The sequence below is a fragment of the Schistocerca nitens genome, unplaced genomic scaffold, assembly GCF_023898315.1.
Source record: "Schistocerca nitens isolate TAMUIC-IGC-003100 unplaced genomic scaffold, iqSchNite1.1 HiC_scaffold_465, whole genome shotgun sequence".
NCBI lineage: Eukaryota > Metazoa > Arthropoda > Insecta > Orthoptera > Acrididae > Schistocerca > Schistocerca nitens.
In genome coordinates this window covers 2,274,194-2,292,469 of record NW_026045998.1, presented here as the reverse complement: position 1 = coordinate 2,292,469, position 18,276 = coordinate 2,274,194, and the positions used below count along the sequence as shown (strand labels likewise).

Here is an 18,276-nt window from a genome sequence, read left to right as displayed (position 1 = left end):
TTAAACAAATCATTACTCTCTCCTGTCCAGTTAATAGCTCTCTGTAGACCAGGCAGTGATTTGAAACACACAGTTAAATTACAAGAATCTGGCTTTCATCCACCTACTCATGCCAACCCTCATCTGCAGGTTGTTTACCACACAAGCATAGGTCTCTTTGGACCCTGATTCTGTCTTATTACTTACTCACATATTTTACAATTTTTCCACACTCCTTTGCTTTTCCCCTTTGTCTTCACTTACCAGAAGCAGAACATTGCGTCACCAAAAGCTGAACGTAAACATTCGTGGCGAGTACACTTACCTAGTTCAGCTTTCTATCTGCTATTCAAATAAAAGTTTAAAGAGATTCATTGTCCTTTCATTTCAGAATGAAGTCACAAACTGTGATATGAAGACATGCAGTCTGACTAGTTGGCTTGGCATTTAATGAAAAAATTAAGTTTTTTACAACATTAATTCACTTTTTGTTTAGTTTAGGATGGTTGCCTGAAAGTGTGTTCTCCCAGCAAAAAAAAAAAAAAAAAAAATAATTTACTTCCCTTTTAGTTAATTTGAGATGGAAAATTTTTGTTTGGACTCTACATGCCAGAGGAAGCTATCATCATAAGCAATTCCTTTATGCCAACCTTGGTGTAAATGGGGTCAATCTGTTCATAATTCCTATTTAAATGTGATGCTTATATTAACATTGCAAAATATCTTCACTTAATCTTCTAAAATAAAGTTTTAATACTAATTAATAAAATAACAGTTCATTCCTGCCAATATATATTAAAATGCAGGAAACATTTTTCATTATCAGCTGACAGAACTACTTCAGAAAGCAGACATAATATGACAAATTAAATAAGCTACATGTAACCTGAAGGAACAGATGTAAATAAAAAAGTCATATGCAGAATATAAAATGTAGTTTACATTTTAAGAAAAGATAATTCACATTTCCCAGAAACTTGTGCAACATACACAATAAGTATCCACATTGTTGGGATATCCCAATTTAAAGAAGAACTTCTATATTTCAATAGTAAGTTTGGTCTGAGCTGTAACAAAAAACTTATTTCAATAATCGGGTTAGAAAATGGCTCTGAGCACTACGGGACTTAACATCTATGGTCATCAGTCCCCTAGAACTCAGAACTACTTAAACCTAACTAACTAAGGACATCACAGAACACCCAGTCATCACGAGGCAGAGAAAATCCCTGACCCCGCCGGGAATAATCGGGTCAGACCCGAGGTACAACAAAAAAACTTAATATATTTCAGCAGTAAGGCTAGGCCTGAGCTTTAAGAAAAAACTTACTACAATCATTCCCTTAATAGTTCCATTACGTTGGATCTCAGATTAAGAAAATCCTACACACTATGCTGCAGTAAACAGTCGCGCACCTTCAAAAGTCTGAAGCTGACTGGGATGACTGCGTAGCTGGTGGTGGAAAGGTAGCCTGAAAAGAAATTAAAATCCACATTAACATTACTGAAAACCTTTATTTCTAAATTATGGATTACTAAGTTTGTTGCACTAATACTGGGTTAATGTTGGGGAAAAATGTTTATGTAACATGGCTTTTCTTATCCATTTCTGTACCGAAATATTCAATGACGGAATGAAACTCAAAGTGGCTCCACATTTGTGTGTATTTACATTTTTCTATTGTAATTAGCTACTTAAAGTCATAATATGTATATGCCACACCTTTAAAAAACACTTAGATAACTAATAATAAAAAATATAGGCCTAGTTAATTGTTACAATTTAGATGTTATGTAATGAGAATTTTACTGTACATGCAAGACATACTGGACCAAAGAAACGAAATGCCGTGATGTTAATAACCTAACATCTAAACAAGATTAGCAAACAGTTTGAACGTGAGTATATTAATTTGGGTGATAATACCAGATGTAATTTTTCTGCCTAGATGGTGTTATAGTCAGGACTGAGATTTTAAGCTAATGGGGAACTTGAGGCAACTGTCAATCAGGAAGTTGTGTTAACACAAGATATGAGCACTTTTACCCATCAGCAATTATTCCATAATGTACTAATGCCACTGCTTTGGAACAAGACGTGTTGTGAACTATGTTTGAACATTCACATTTGCATGAGAAAGTCACAAGCCAATGGAAATATGCAATGCTGCTTGCACAGAAGGGAACATCCTGTACATACATCAATTTTTTTTTCCGAATGAAACAGAATGTGTAAACACTTTGTGACTGATTTGCAGTGTATCATTCAGCTGGCTTGCTGTGTAATGGAATTATCCACACCAAGTTCAAGGTGTGGAGTGACTTCAGTTTTTTCAATAGCAATGTCTACAAATTATTCCACGTGACAGTCACATCAAATCATAATTAAGTATTTTCTTTTTCTTTAATTATACTAACAGAGCTACTTTCAGATAAAATAAGAATTACTTTAAAGATGGTGCCAGAAACTTGCATGCCATAGCCTTTATCAATACTGGATGTGAGTTCAGTCTGGAGGCAGTTTTCAGTTGCAATTTCTTATTTCTTTTGTGGATTGTTTCGGTCTTTACGCCACCATTAGCACACAGTATTAAATTTATGCAAGTTAGCCAATAGCACTATATGTCCAGCAGTGCTCCCTCAAACTTAAAAATGTTAAATAAATAATAATTACTTTATTCCTTAATGTGCCCTTTGGGGAAAGGAAAGTTGCTAGATAAATTTCAAAATGCCATACATGACTTTAGAAATGTAATACTTACCATTTCAGAAATTTCTACTGTCTTTACAAATTCCTCGCTTTGCTTAGAGTGTGGTCTTTGTCTTCCCCCCGGATGACATCTGCGACCTGCCAACTTGTTTTTTCTTCTGCTTATTGCAGTGGACTGAACGGGAATATAGTTACCGCGATTTTTTCTAGATTTTCCTGTAACAAAAATTAGAATTCATACAATATTGAATTACTTGCCATAACATTTATATAAAAGTATGTTTTACTTACCTTCACCAAAATTTGCCAAATAAGATGCACATGCAGATGGCGTTTTAAGCTTTCTCAATTTTTCGCACATATCTTCAAGGCCTTTCCTCATTTCCTCAGGGGATTTATTTGAAAAATCTATGAGACGAGCTTTTATCTCGTCGATTAAATCATTATTTCTATTGTCTGGAACTGTCTCCATGTGAAGTGTCTCTGGCATCTCTCCTTGGCTTTCACAGAGCAAACCTGTGTCCGTTTGCTCCAAACGTTCCGAAGAACTTGAAGCCCCTGCATTCTGAGAGCAATACAGAGGCTCTAGCCACCCTTCGGGAGGCTCCTCATCTGTAGCAATAAAATAATACAGTCTACGTACACTGTCACTATCCGTCACCTCCCTGTAGTTCCCCAGTCTATATGTTTGCAGATCTTCCCTGTATTGCCTTGGCAACAAGTGCAAACAAGAACAGCCATATTAACAATGTAATAATGATTCTCCCTTTCTTCACTGGGAATGAGCAGAACATCCTCATTGACTTGTCTGATTTTTGCTAGAATCTCCTGTGAAGGAGCCTTTGTAGGCCTACAGAAAGACTTAGGACTTGCTCCATTAGCAGCATCAAGAAGTCTCCTCTGAAAATACAAATTCACCTTTGTGAGAAAAAAGTCCACCATCTGAACCATATTGAAGGCACGCACCCTCTCAAAAATCCTGTCCTTTAAAATTCTCGTGAAGGCCTCAGTTATATTATTTGTGTTGTGCCCTTCTATAAGCATACCTCGCCGACGTGAAAGGGTCCACAGTCCTCTCCTATCCCAATACCCTTCCAAGTATTTCAATAAATTTTGACGATTTTCACCGATGTTCGCTCTTGTTACATTATAGTTTACCACTGCTTCATTTTTTGTTTGCGCAAACATTATTTTTTTGAAATTCTGGAAGAACTCGCACTGTTTTTGCTGTGGTATAGCATTTTTTGCTTTGAGAAGCCAGCGCCACACTGCCTGCAGGACATGGAATATACACGACAAAGCTTTTGTGTTTGGGAAGCACCTTCTAATTGCATTTTGTTCTGACTGGCTGTTGTCAGTCAGAAACACACTTGGGCCATTGATGTTTCCCCCAAAATATTTTCCCCCACTATCTCTTTCAGCAACTCTAGTCCCATTTCTGTAACTCCGCAGCTTTCTGAAGACACAATCAGAACTCCTAGTGGTAAACCTCCACACTCACTGTGAGTAAGTAAAACGAACACTCTGCTGCTGTCGTGATCCAGAGAACCGGTGGAATCCATAAATACAAGTTTGGAAGCAGCTTTTACACGAGTATGGACTTTTTGCATCAGTGGTGAGCAAATGCTGAAAAACAATTATACAAATATTAATAGTAGCTAAATGTATATGCATAAAGTTTTCATCAGACTACAAATTTGTAAATGTACTCTTACCATACTATATAATCATCATATTACTGAATCATCTTGGCACACACAGCTCCAACTTCACTGTTGTATTCCTCTAACCTCTGTTGTAACAGCTGCTTTCCTTCTTTGTTCAAGTCTGTTGGCTCATACTTTTTCTTAAAAACTTTGTTGAACAAATAGTGGCAAAAGTTGTAATCAGGACACCTGCTTCTGTCTGCAAGGACTAAATGGTAATCTGAACAATTCAGCTGTATTTCAACCTTTATTGACTCAAGAGCAGTGGCTGGTGAATGACCTCTTTCAAACAGGGATATTAATATTTCTTTGACATCACTTGGTGGTTGTCTAAATCTTAAAGCAGCAGCAAGCACTCTCAACACTGTGGTTATGACCCAACACCAAGTTAACCTCACACGGCATTTCCTTGTAGAGCATTGCTTTCTCTACAGGCTTTACCTCTGTATCTATCATGCACGGCGTGAATTGTCACTGTCACTTTTGACGGACAGTTAGTGTTTTTTGTTGCCCTTTGCACTGAACCGTGAACTTTTATACTGCGAGTATTGTGGTGACAGACCAGCCTTTGTTTGCAAACAACATACTTTCCTGATGCAGGTTCAGTGCACCTTATTGTACAAGTTGTTTTTGTTATGTTTTCAAACTGTGCCAACCACTGTCCAAACTCCTCCCTTGATTTAACATCAACGAGGATGTTTAAAGATTTAATTTCTTGCACATTACAATCATTTCTGTGCAGCTCCAACACACGTTTTCCACTGCGGGAGAATTTCCTGTTAAGAGAGAAGAGCATGTATTACTAATACTTCTGTACTTGGCTTCATTTAAATTATGTCAGAATTTTCCTCCCTACAGTAACATACATTTGATATAAGAAGTGCAGCAGGTATGTAGACACATGGTAGACCAGACCACAATTTCATAAAAACCACCAATAAGTACACATTTTACCTTGGGTAGGGAGGGGTAAAAACAAAATAATATTTAAACTTTCGAAATTTTGGGTGAAAAGCTTTTGTACTCGTCAGAATATGGTTAAAAAATGTTTCATATTCACACAAACATTTCACTGAAAAAAGAAAAAATACTTGGGGGGCACAAAAAAAGACCTAGTGACTAAATTGAAGAAAGTGCCTACACAGGTGACAGGACAATAAAAGTATGAGGCAAGATAAAAAGAATTCATATAATGGTCTAAATATATCTAAAAAGAAAGATGATGAGACTTACCAAACAAAAGCGCTGGCAGGTCGATAGACACACAAACAAACACAAACATACACACAAAATTCTAGCTTTCGCAACAAACGGTTGCTTCGTGAGGAAAGAGGGAAGGAGAGGTAAAGATGAAAGGAAGTGGGTTTTAAGGGAGAGGGTAAGGAGTCATTCCAATCCCGGGAGCGGAAAGACTTACCTTAGGGGGAAAAAAGGACGGGTATACACTCGCGCACACACACACACATATCCATCCACATATACACAGACACAAGCAGACATTTGTAAAGGCTTAGCTAGAATTTTGTGCGTATGTTTGTGTTATTTTGTGTGTCTATCGACCTGCCAGCGCTTTTGTTTGGTAAGTCTCATCATCTTTCTTTTTAGATATATTTTTTCCACGTGGAATGTTTCCCTCTGTTTTATTCATATAATGGTCTATTAGACATATCTATGTCAAACAAATTAATGTAGTATAAGCTTTGAGGAAAAGGGTAGATTTTTATACAGAGGAAATATTAACTATGTCCATTAATGTTATAAACAGTATGAGGAAAAGGGTAGATTTTTATACAGAGGAAATATTAACTATGTCGATTAATGTTACAAACAGTATTTAAACTAATAGTTTTGTCCTAAACAAATTTTTCAAGACACTTCAGTCTGATAGTTGCAATTCCAAATCTTAAGGGAAAGACAAATGGACATGTTGGTGTGCTCCTATAGATTATTTAAAATTTGTGAAGTTTCTGGGTGATTAGAGCTGGGTGTTTGGTAAAATCTGAAAACCAATCCTTACTGGCAAAACTTCTTTTCACTGGTAAATATGCTTTCTGTAGTATCTGAACAAACTCAGCAACAAACTGTTTTACCTTGAATGAAGTTACAGGAAGGCCCATGTAGCCAAGCAAGTATATTCATCTTTACTGAGAACAGATCTTTGTGTATTCAGAACTTTTTAGTATTACTCTCAGATACCAGTGGTATGTTTAAATTACAGTTGAGTAACAGCTTTTATTTACACCTGGCATTAATTTTAAACTACCACAGCATATGCTGTGTCTTTCTCTTGAAGGTTGCAGTTTAATGTAATTTCTAGGCATTCAACACTACTGACAGTCTAATGATTTCCAAATTGAAATACAGAGAGTAAACAAAAAAGTTACTAATTTAAAAAAAAAGCAAACACTATTTGTAATTAATCTGAACTTAGGACGCAGTCAGCTGCTCAAGATATGATTGCCTTCTGTTTACTCCACTTTTCCTCCACCTTTCCAAACAATGGAAAAAAACAACTCACAGTTTAGTATACAAATGTGTTTTATAATTCCAGTACACAATGTTAATAAGTTTTAGCTGATTATGAAACTTCTTACACATACACATGTTTCACATATATGTGAAACATAAAGAAAAAATGGCCTACGAAAAAAGCCTTCTTTTAAAGGATCATTAAAAGTCTATGTGGGTAACAAGAAACATAAAAACCAAATTCGTACAGAAACATGTATTAAATGGTAATTTTCCAGTACCGAGAAATGAAAATCTGTCAAAATAGGTATACCGCTGTTTTATATTACGATTTGCGTGCGCTGTTTCATACAGTTATTAAATCTCCTGCTTACTATCACACCATTTAAATTACTGGAGTCCACAGCAAGATTTTTAAATGAGGATTTCTGATCAGGTAAACAAGTTGGCTGTACCTTCATCTTATTTCCTTCCATAATGTACTCTAGTAATAGCTATTTTTACCCGATCGTGCTTATTTTATTTTTACCCTACCAATACCCTTATCTTTCATGTTTTATTTGATCCCCGTAATTCTATAATCTTAAGTAGCCAACATTACCAAGTTGCCAATAACAACTGTCAAGTGAGCAGTCTGGATTAATAGCTTCAAAAAGCAAGCAGAGAATACACCCACTTGAGAAATAGTATTAACTATTTCACTCTGCCTTTCGTTCGCCGACAGCATTATCATTGAAAGCAATGAATTTCAACGCTTAAAAAAAAACATTAAGTGCAAAAAATTCATACTAAATATGGTACTTACAAATACTTCAGCCTTTCGCTTGTACACAACACTATCTTCGAACGAAATCATTTCCAAAATACAGTACGGAGGACACGCTGACGCAGGAAACGCATACACATACAAACCGAGGCCAACGGGCTCGTTGGCCTCGATACAAACACAATAGTGAGTAGTGACTAACACAAAATTTCGCACGCGCGCGCCTGATGCACAGCACTTTTTCATTGGTAGTCGTCTGGTGGCTCCTTATTGGTCGCTAGCTACAGTGCTCAGACAGTGTGGAGGGGAGATGTCTTGACCCCGGGTCAAGTCAGTACTCACTTAATGTATCACCATCGGCGCAGTCGTTCGAAAATGTCGCTCACTGGCAAGTTGGCCATAATTTCCCTTTACATAGATTTATGCACTGCAGTTCGCACCTGCCATCTGTCGGTGGTAGTCCGTACTACGCGGGTCCGGCTACTCTGCTGCCCTCTCGCGTCACGACTCTACACTACGTGCAGCTGGCTGGGTTAGCATCGCCATTATATCTCTTGCCGTCTTCTGCTTGCCTGGACTTCCACTGGGCAATACGAAACGTGGGAAGAATTTTTACGTGAAGCACATAAACCTGGAGACACTCGAAGTAAGACCCTATAACAGTAAGTTGGAAAGTATGCTTGAAATTCGATACAAAAACTCAGCTAATATGCAGCGAACAAATCGATAAAGTTATGGGTTGGGGAGAGGAGAAACGTAAACGGGAAAATAAAATTAACCTGGGCTGGTTTACTGTAAACTCGATATAGGTTTTCCATAACAGATTTTCCTGCTGCTTCGAAAGGCGAAGTTAAGAAATGTTAACCATTTTGAGTTTCGTGTATGTATGTGTGTGTGTAGCCAAGCACATAGATGATAGATCATTTATCGACCGAGGAAGTTCCAGGCTGTAGTCGCAAGTACGGCTAATGAATGGAAAATTATGGGCACAGCAATTCCGGTGACGTATCAATTCCAACTGCGCGCTGTGCTGTTAAAACACGAACCCTTACGCCGCCGATACTATTGCATTTAGAGCATGTGCTCGGATCATATTCTCCGAGCCACTCAAAAATTGATTCCATCTCTTACCCAAATGATAATACACATCTTTTTTTTTTTTTTCCTTTATTGTAATTTTAATGACCTCATACTAGGTGGGCTGTCAGCAGCATAATAGTACGCTGCTCTTCAGCCTTAAGTGGAACAATGACATGACAGAGGTGATACAGAGAATACAAAAAACGGCGGGCAAAAAATGGAGATACAAAAAAACAATAAACAAGAAGCCGTTCACGTTGGACGATAAAAACGCTAACACTTGTAGACACAGCGCACAAAACACGGAGAACGGCGACGGCACATGTGAACAGTTGAGTTGTAACTGCACGAAACACAAAACGATGCACACACACTAGACACTGATGGCGATGATCTCCGGCGCGCGAATGTCCACTCAGCGTGTACGAGTCCGGGGACCTGCCAAGAGAGGAGGTGGAGGAGGAGGAAGGGGAAATGGGAGAGGGGAGAGCAGAGATGCCATGGGCAAAGGAGAGAGGGGGAGGGAGGAAGGGGGAGGGGAAGCCCGGGGGAGAGGGTAGGAGGGAAGGGGGAAAGGAAAGAGAAGGGAAGGGAAGGGGGGGAGGGAGGGTGCCTAAAGGAAAGGACACAGGAGTTGGGGGGGGGGAGGATCAAAGTTGATAGGAGGGGTAGATGCAGGGGAGGAGGACATCATCAGGGAGGGGGAGCTGGCGGAAGCCACCTCGGGAGAGGGTAAGGAGGGTCGAGAGATGGAGACCGGGTGGGACGTGGGAATACAGGCGCGGCAGCAGGCGGGGGTGGGTGAGTATCGGGGAGACGAGCGGGTGAGGAGGGTCGAGTTTACGGGAGGTGTACAGGATTTGTATCCTTTCGAGGAAAAGGAGGAGGTGGGGGAAGGGGATGAGATCATACAGGATCCGCGTGGAGGAGGGGAGACGGATGCGATAGGTGAGGCGGAGATCACGGCGTTCAAGGATTTGGAGGGATTTATAAAAGGGAGGGGGGGCGGAGATCCAAGCCAGATGGGCATAACAAAGGATAGGGCGGATGAGGGATTTATAGGTGTGGAGGATGGTGGAGGGGTCCAGACCCCACGTACGGCCAGAGAGGAGCTTGAGTCGGGAGCGTGCCTTGGCTTGGATTGTCCGGAGGTGGGGAGTCCAGGAGAGGCGACGGACGAGGGTGACGCCAAGGTACTTAAGGGTGGGAGTGAGGGCGATAGGACGGCCATAGGTGGTGATACACATCATTCCAAGTTATCATATCTAAAGAACGCCTTACCAAGAAACTTTGTGGGTATGAAGTATATCCTTCACAAATAATGAAAAGATGTTGGCACTTATTCCTATTTTGTTAGCAAACTGTAAATAAGAAATTGATATACCTGCAAAGATGTGTCTTACTCCCAATGTTTTCGTGCTAAACTAGCCAATGCGAAGTAAAATACGCATCGCTTGAGTACTGTAGTGTTGCTAGGTATTGCCAACAGATGTCAGCTCAACACGCTGCCTCAGAACTGGGCTAGTTCGTTCTGGCGAAAACAATGTCTCCCATCTTTTACCGCCATCTACAGTTCGTGATTGGCTGAAAACTTGTTGGATTGGCGGCATACGGTTAGGTTCGTTCGAGCAGTCGCTGGCGGTCCCACGCGCTAGCGCAGAGCTGAGGTGAAATTTACAGAATGCTATTCTTTGTTAAATTACGGACTAGCAGCACACCGATTGTTTTTTGTCATTTTAGCTCCTCACATGACTTTACGTTGATACCTACAGAAGGGGATCCATATTCGGGGAAATATAACGTAGTCGCGTGCATTTCTTTAATGAAAATCATTTAAAAGGAGTTATTGTGCAGGTTTATTTACAGGACAGTGAGTGGAACCCTTTATGGCTACTTACAAGAAGCCATTTATATTCGAAGATACTAAAAGTATTCCATACACCAAGGTCTACCCCCCTCCCCCCAAACTGTCATAATTAACTTATTATCCTTTGTTTTGGTATACATGAGCAACTGCTTTATTACATTCTTAATTATTGCTAGAATTTCGTATTCCTTCTTACTAGATTTTTGTAGCGTTGCGTAGACATCAACGTGACTGGTATTGCTACATAACAGCACTACACAGTAAGAATTAAAAAAAAAGTCTATGTTAAAGTGAGCACAAAGCAAAATACTAGCGTAGCCTGAGCAGTAGAGTAGGCGATGAATAGGAAGAAGAAACACGTAATGCTCGGAAACAGAGTTAATAGTGTCCTGCTTGACACAGTCAAATCGTTTAAATATCTGGGCGTAAGCCGGTATGGAATGGAACGAGCATGTGGGAACTGTGGTAGGGAAGGCTGATGGTCGCCTTTGGTTAATTGGGAGAATTTTAGAGAAGTGTAAAGGAGACCTCATATAGGACGCTACTTGCGAGCAGTTCTCAAGTACTGCTCGAGTGTTTGGGAACCGTGCGAGGTCAGATTAAAGGAAGACTTCTAAGCAACTCAGAGGCGGGCTGCTAGATTTGTTACCGGTGGGTTCGAACGACGTGCAAGGGTTATGCAGATGCTTCAAGAAACCAAATAGGAACCACTGGAAGGAAGCCGATGTTCTTTTTGAGAGCACTGTTGAGAAAATTTAAGTAGCCGCACTAGAGTCTGACTGACGAAAGATACTAGTTCTGCCCACATACATTTCACATAAGGAGCACGAGGATAAGATTAGAGACATTAGGGCTCGTACAGAAGCATATAGATAGGCGTTTTTCCTTCGCTCTGTTTGCGAGTGGAACAGCAAAGGACATGGCTAGTAGTGGTACAAGGTACCCTCTGCTACACACTGCACAGTAGCTTTCGGAGTATCTACGTAGATGTAGTGTCTTTGACAAGACTTTAGTGACAACGAAACACGTTGTTCACAGGTGTTAACCACATCCAGTAGAAACCATTGTGAGTATTATCTTTGAAGGCGAAATTTGTGGCGGGCAGAATGATCCGTGAAACTTCCTGGCAGGTGAAAACTGTGTGCCGGACTGAGACTCGAACTCGGGACCTTTGCCTTTTACGGGAAAGTGCTCTACCAACTGAGCTACCCAAGCACGACTCACGCACCATCCTCACAGCTTTGGAAGGTAGGAGTCGAGGTACTGGCAGAAGTAAAGCTGTGAGGACAGGGCGTGAGTCGTGCTTGGGTGGCTCAGTTGCTAGAGCACTTTCCCGTAAAAGGCAAAGGTCCCGAGTTCGAGTCTCGATCCGGCACGCAGTTTTAATCTGCCAGGAAGTTTCATATCATCGCACACTCCGCTGCAGAGTGAAAAACTCATTCTGGAGTATGATCCGTGTTTGTTGATGTTCTCATCAAGGTAAGTAGATGCTGCGTTGAACTGTAGTAGTAGCACAGCAACAGGCTTAGTGCTGTTCCGATTTCTAAGACACGAAAAGCGGAACGCAAAATAGTTGGAGAGAGAATAAAAAATGTAATATACATTCAGGTTCTGGGACGCAAATTAGTTGATCGGTTAAAATGGCTGTGGTTCGAAAATCGTATTTTGCCGTAGAATATAAATGCGTAGGATTTATGTAACACTGTGACGTATGTACTCAAGCTGCAAGTTTAGTGTTGTACTGATGGACGTCATAAACTGCAGATTTAGTTTTGTAATTGTGAGCATATATGAAAGCTGTGTTGTATGCAATGTAAAGAGTGTGCAAGGCTTCTTGAAAGTTAACTCCCATTTAAACATTCTGAATTGTTAAGTAGTGGAGTTCTTGAACTTCATTTACAAAGTGTTTAACGATGAAACTCGCCAACAGTAGAAGGAGACATGCAGCAGAACTGGAGATACTGTAGGAAATTTGCATTTGCAAAACAAGATGCTGAAGAGATAGCAGGTAAGTCTTCATACGAATGTCTCAACTGACATTCTGAAAATTCGTAAATCAAATCAGTGTGTAGTAAACGCACTCCTTATTATTAATCACAATTACAATTAGGGAGTAAATGGTTTAGGGTGTAAGTATAACAATTTCAGTGTTAGAATGTACAATTTTATATCCTAGCTGTGGCACATAAAGAGAAAATGCTGCAGGACAGATTGAATAAAATTATGCTGCGAGTCCTGTTTGTGGGCCAGTACAGTGAGAAAGATTTCCAAGTGCAAAGCAGCCAGTACTGATATTCTTGGATTGTACCAAAAGACTCACACTCTGAACAAAAGTTCCAACAGCATTTAAGCTTCATGCTAGATAATTTGTTCCTGTTTTCTTGCCAATTGGCAGTCATTGTCACCATTTACTATCTGGGGATAACGTAAGGTTATTCACACTCGGTCGGGTCTGATGCTACACCCATCTGCTTAGGCCTGTGACATAACTGTGATGTGGTGTGTGATGTCATGGTGAGGTTTGATGTTTTTGTCTCTGTTTGTGTTTGTAGATGGTGTGCTGTAGCATTTGGTGGCCCTCTCTTGACTTGGATGTTGGTTAGTGAATTGGTTGACATGAATTGAATGTTTGAGGCTGCTATTGGAAGAATTTGTGCTGGTTTACTGGTGAGATACTTTGAATTTACATATTATAGCTGATGGATTAATTTTTATGTTTGGAACAATCAGTGCCATGTGTTTCTTATGGTCAGAGATTTAATATTAATTTTCTTTGTGTTTGTGGCTACATACCAGCTTCTTACAGATTACTGGCTGAAAAGTAATAATAATGAACATATTGATCTGTCACTGCTCATGTAACATTTACATCTATTTATCAATAGCACAAGTAATCATTGTAGTGTTTTGTGCCACAAGATTTTGGTTAAATATCTATCTTCAGGGCAGATGTTGCCAGAAGAAGCAATTTCAGTTCAGATTTAATGTTGTGTAATGGTTTCCAGCAGCCAGTAGCCTTTAGTTTTATTATTCAGTTTCTATTTACCATTTTTCTTTAATGTGTCATGTTCTGGTGGTCTAAGGATCTGCCACTGGAATTTCTCCCAGCATTGCCCAGGGTACGCCCGAGCGCTGACGACGACATTGTGTGTCGTATCTTCCTCGTGTTGCGATCTTCACTGAGGCATCTTCCATGTACCCCTCTGTTTACAGTGTCTGGTTTTGAATCGACAAGCGATTTATCATCAGGTGGTACATATTTATTGCATATTTGCAGCATTGTTGTGGCTCATGTAGCTATGGCAAGAAAACGAAACATGTACGCATGTAATGTGGTGAGTAGTATGTGTGGTTCACATCTGGCCACAGCTGGGCAACTCCAACAATGCTGCAAACATGCAACAAATATGTACCATGTGATTATAAAGATTCAAAACTGGTCACGGTAAACAAATATTGAAAAATAATAGAAAAGGTGGCTGGTAACTGTAATTTCTAGAGACATCGATCCACGACAGTTACCATGCCCCACATATATAATGGACAGATACTAAAGGTTTTTAAATTTTTTGGCACCTGTCAGATTATATTAGTGGGAAAACAATACAAAACTTTTGTGGCTATTGTTTGACCCTTTCATCAGCCTTTGGCGATTTAGTGATAAAGGATTATTATGTTTTCTTCTAAATTTCGATTAAAACTACTTTGTGGCTGGCAGTCACCTGTGATGGTGAACGGTTGCTGGTTGTATACATTATTCCACATACTTGGAACGAACAAGAGCTGCATGTGCAACACAAACAGAGCAAAACATGTATTCAGATTACTTTTATTGTTATCGTTGTGAGCAGCACCACTTGATAACTTAGCATTTGCTCGAATGCAGGAGTTTTTGCTCCTAGGTACTTCATTTGAGATTGATTTGCACCTCACTGGCGACACAGTGGTGTACTCTACATACAGAAGTCGTGTTACTAATCAGTGTAGACATAATTCTTTTCTGATTTGACAGAATGATGTTATTCTGCTTATGTTTGTCCTTTCCATTACTGCCATGTTCTATCAGAAACTATTCAATATACCTTTGATTTGTTTTGAGAGACACGTCGCAAACTCAGCACCACAACAAAACGACTACAGGATTGCACAAGCAAACGTTTTCTGCCACCGCCCTTTATTTTCTGGGGTGGTTGCCAGGGATAGTCTGTGGCCAATACCCAAGAACACAATTTTATATTTTACCATCTGTGCCAAATCAGTGTGTCTGGTAATATATTAACCTTATGGCACTGTCAATAGTAGTATGATAGATAGCTCTTGGATCAAACATAGTTCCCTCCTTTTGACAAAGTGGTACGGTGTACATAGAATAATATTTCTTTGGGTTAGTACACACAGTAACAAAACACTGTTGTGAAAGAGTGCACAAACACTTGCATCAGATGTACATTCGTGAAGTTACTATCCAGCATTAATATTTTATTATAATTACCTAACGCAAAGAGCTACAAAAAAGAACTCTTGGTTAAGTAGTTGTAAGCTTGTTTAGGAAGGACCTCATTTCAGGACAAGATACAAGAAAACATAATAAAAGATATTTATTTTCACAGTTACTATTTATTTTCTGTACACCATTAAGGATAACACATGTGTAATAAGATGCATGAGCACAATACCATTACTTCATAATAAGAAACATTTATGAATATACACAAGTGGTACAACAGCCTGCCAAAATATTTTAAGAGGAGTAACTGAAATTTGTTTTACGTAAAATTACAACATACATGTAGTGAATAAGGAACATGAATTTAGGACTTCTTAGTACCTTATGGCATAGTTCAAAATAAAGGAACTGTGATTTTACAATTGAGAGATAGCAGAACCCAAAAACTGAATCTTACAATACTTCAAATGGCAACAATTGCACACCTATTGCAGTAAACAACACATTAAATCATGATACCACTATGAGTGATCAATATTTACACTGAAAAACAAATCTGTGCATTTTATGTCCTCATGTAGAACCGACAAAAATTGTTTGTGTAAACATATTGAAACTCCACTTGTGCAATGTGAAGAGCAATGTTTTAGGGTCATTGGCAAATCTAGAAAATTCGAGCATATCCTGTTGGGTGGCATGCTGAGCAGCTGGGTGGTCCAGCTGTTTCTTGGCGAGTTTGGCGGTGGCCATTCGTGCGGACACACAACTTGTTTGTGGTCGTGACCGTGTAGAATGCCAGGAAGTGGTTGCAGGTAACTTGCTGGAGCACACGGCTGCTTCCACATTTGTCCCTGGCTTTGATGGGATGGGAGATGCCCGGGACAGGACTGGAGTGTGTTGTGGTATGGATCAGGTTTTGCATCTATTGCAGGATAAGCCCCATGGGGCAATTGATTCGGAATAGGGGCAGGGAAGTATGTCGCATAAGTTGGGTAAGCAGTTGAATACCCTAGTTGGGGGGGAAGGGGGGGGGTGGCGGCGAGATATTTTGCATTTCATGACATATGATGAGAGGTTGTCAAGTCGCTGTCATTCTCCGAAGTATCACGAATGAACACTGATGATGACAGAAAAATTGTTATGAAGTATCATTAATGCAGTACAAGTCATCCAGTCGTACGATTTTAACAAAACTGAATTGTGTGGTTCCCTTAGTCTTAGATCAGTATTTATGTCTCCATGAATACATATTCTGTCCTTAGATCATTTTGCAAAAAAAAAGAAAAAAAGTCAATTTTCTTCAAGGACTGAGCAAATGCTTCAATATTAGTGTCTGGCATACAGTACAAAAATATAGTTACGATTTTTAACATGGGCCGTAATGGTGCAGCTGCCTCCACTGCATTTTCTATGCTTGTATCAGCCACAGTAAGGACACTGTATTGCACAAGTACTGTAAGCCCACCAAACTGATTTATGTTTTCTCCTCTGTGGAGCCTCTTCGGTAGCACATCAGTCTGAAGTCATAAAGCTGAAAATCTTAATGAGTATAGGATGGTGTTTGCTAAAAAATATATGCCCCACCATAATTTTGGTTTCGTTTTTTCACATATTGCTTTCAACGTTTCATTGTTGGAAAAAAATTTGCTTATAACTGTCAATATTAATTTGGTTTGTAAAAAGTGTAGTGATCTAGGACTTTGGAAAAGTATATGGAATCGTTTTATGCATCTGCAGTGGCACTGATCCGTCTGCTATTTGCTATAGTAAAATTTTTAATCAGACATAACTTTTAATTAACATGGTTTGAAACAAAAGTAATTGTATTTTTGCTGTCAGATCCTTAGGCTACAATTGTAACAATGACATCTGACCTAAATAACAAATGGGCAGACTTATGCCTACCTCTCATATGGATATCACTGAAAATCAGAACCAAAAGATATCCATAGACAGAAAAAAAATATTGGTAGTAGTTGGGGTGTAATCGGAGCAGGCAGAGGGTGCCAGCTTCATCTCCCACAGTATGCCATGACTGACATGTATCAGAGGTCCATCCCCTGTGATACATGGCAGTTGTAGCTGATCTTCACTAAGCCAGAGTTTATTAACACGTAATGCAGTTTTCTTGCCTATGCCTCACAGAATACTAGGATTACGAATATGACCTGACATTTATATAAAAGAATAATAATGAGTTATGACCACAAAGGGGTAAAGGTGGATTCTTAGGCAGCGGCACATCATTGTGCTCACAGTGTGTAGTCTACTGTCACAAGGACATTGTGTACATTCAACAGAAGCTAGTTGCTTGATTGCATTGAATCCAGACACTCCCAGCAAAGTGATTTGCTCAGAACCACCCATAAAATAATCGCTGTTCCTTTCTTGTTCTGGCACACTCTCGTACAATGACTTCTTTGCGTTCATCCAAATTCTATACATTTGTTTGTTTTGCAATTTATTACTAATATAATTGTACATTTGTAATACTTTCCTATGAAAAAAATGTGAGTCTTTACTTTTTCATGGATTTGTCTATGCATTTATAGTGGTAACAGTAAATATGACAAGACAGCAAAATAATATAATACTCAAATTCTTATATTAAGCATAAAATGTAAACAAAAAGTGACATATTAAACTCGTGTAATAATACCAGTTAGATGTTCTCAACTATTTATCATGAAACAAAGTAGAATTATTTATTGTATGTGGTTAAAAGGCACTATATCATTCGCCCACTGCATTTTTTGTAGTTACGTACAATATATGTAATGCACAAATGAGGTACATGTCTTTTATCCTGTATGTGCTTTCTGAACTTACCTTGCAGTTCGTTTTTGTAACAAAAAGTACACTAAATAGGGCACGAACGTAGACATCATGCTACTCTAGACATCACTACGTTACATCTAGCTCAAAATAACTCGGCACCCACATACGACCAGCCTTGTTCTCAGCTCCAGGTGTGTCTACCTTTTTGTTCCAAAGGAGGGACCATCTCAGTCTGCAGTAATCTGCTGATCAGTGTACTTCATCCACTGTCAGCAGTTGCGTTAAATGTTAATGCGGTGATTTCCTTATTAGGCACTCCGGTTGTAACACCGAAAATGCAGGGTGCAAGGCACCTGATACTGTTATATAATTTTTTTTGCTGAATTGTGTGTAAATATTTGTAATTTAAATGCTTTCTTTTAATCAGTAAGAAAGTATGGTTCATCTGTAAAGGAGACCACATATAGGTCACTG

At 39.3% G+C, this 18,276-nt stretch overlaps 2 protein-coding genes across 5 annotated transcripts in view; both read right to left on the bottom strand.

Annotated features, from left to right (window-relative positions):
- The window catches only part of LOC126232170 (uncharacterized), a 139,724-nt gene that overhangs the window by 114,266 nt on the left and 7,182 nt on the right, over positions 1–18,276 (bottom strand). Inside the window, exon 1 of one of the 4 annotated variants that reach the window (XR_007544682.1) lies at positions 3,736–5,132. The exons of 2 other annotated variants lie outside the window; for them this stretch is intronic. The gene's annotated coding sequence lies outside the window, so the exon portion shown is untranslated. Of the gene's footprint in view, positions 1–3,205; positions 5,133–18,276 lie in introns of those variants that run through there. One more of the 4 variants, XR_007544683.1, reaches the window with a different exon arrangement.
- LOC126232168 (uncharacterized) lies at positions 898–3,213 on the bottom strand. The gene is made up of 4 exons (XM_049942469.1): positions 2,981–3,213; positions 2,742–2,905; positions 1,310–1,451; positions 898–1,046 (listed from the first exon to the last, which is right to left on the bottom strand). Exons 1-3 carry the CDS (start codon positions 3,177–3,179, stop codon positions 1,398–1,400), a joined length of 417 nt encoding a protein of 138 aa, XP_049798426.1. The 5' UTR covers positions 3,180–3,213; the 3' UTR covers positions 898–1,046; positions 1,310–1,397.

Coding starts and splice junctions, on each gene's coding strand:
- LOC126232168 (XM_049942469.1), bottom strand. CDS start 3,179: ATGCCAGAGACACTTCACATGGAGACAGTTCCAGACAATAGAAATAAT. Junction 2,906..2,980: donor TTTGGCAAATTTTGGTGAAG/GTAAGTAAAACA, acceptor TTTTTGTTACAG/GAAAATCTAGAAAAAATCGC. Junction 1,452..2,741: donor CAGTAGAAATTTCTGAAATG/GTAAGTATTACA, acceptor ATTTCTTTTCAG/GCTACCTTTCCACCACCAGC.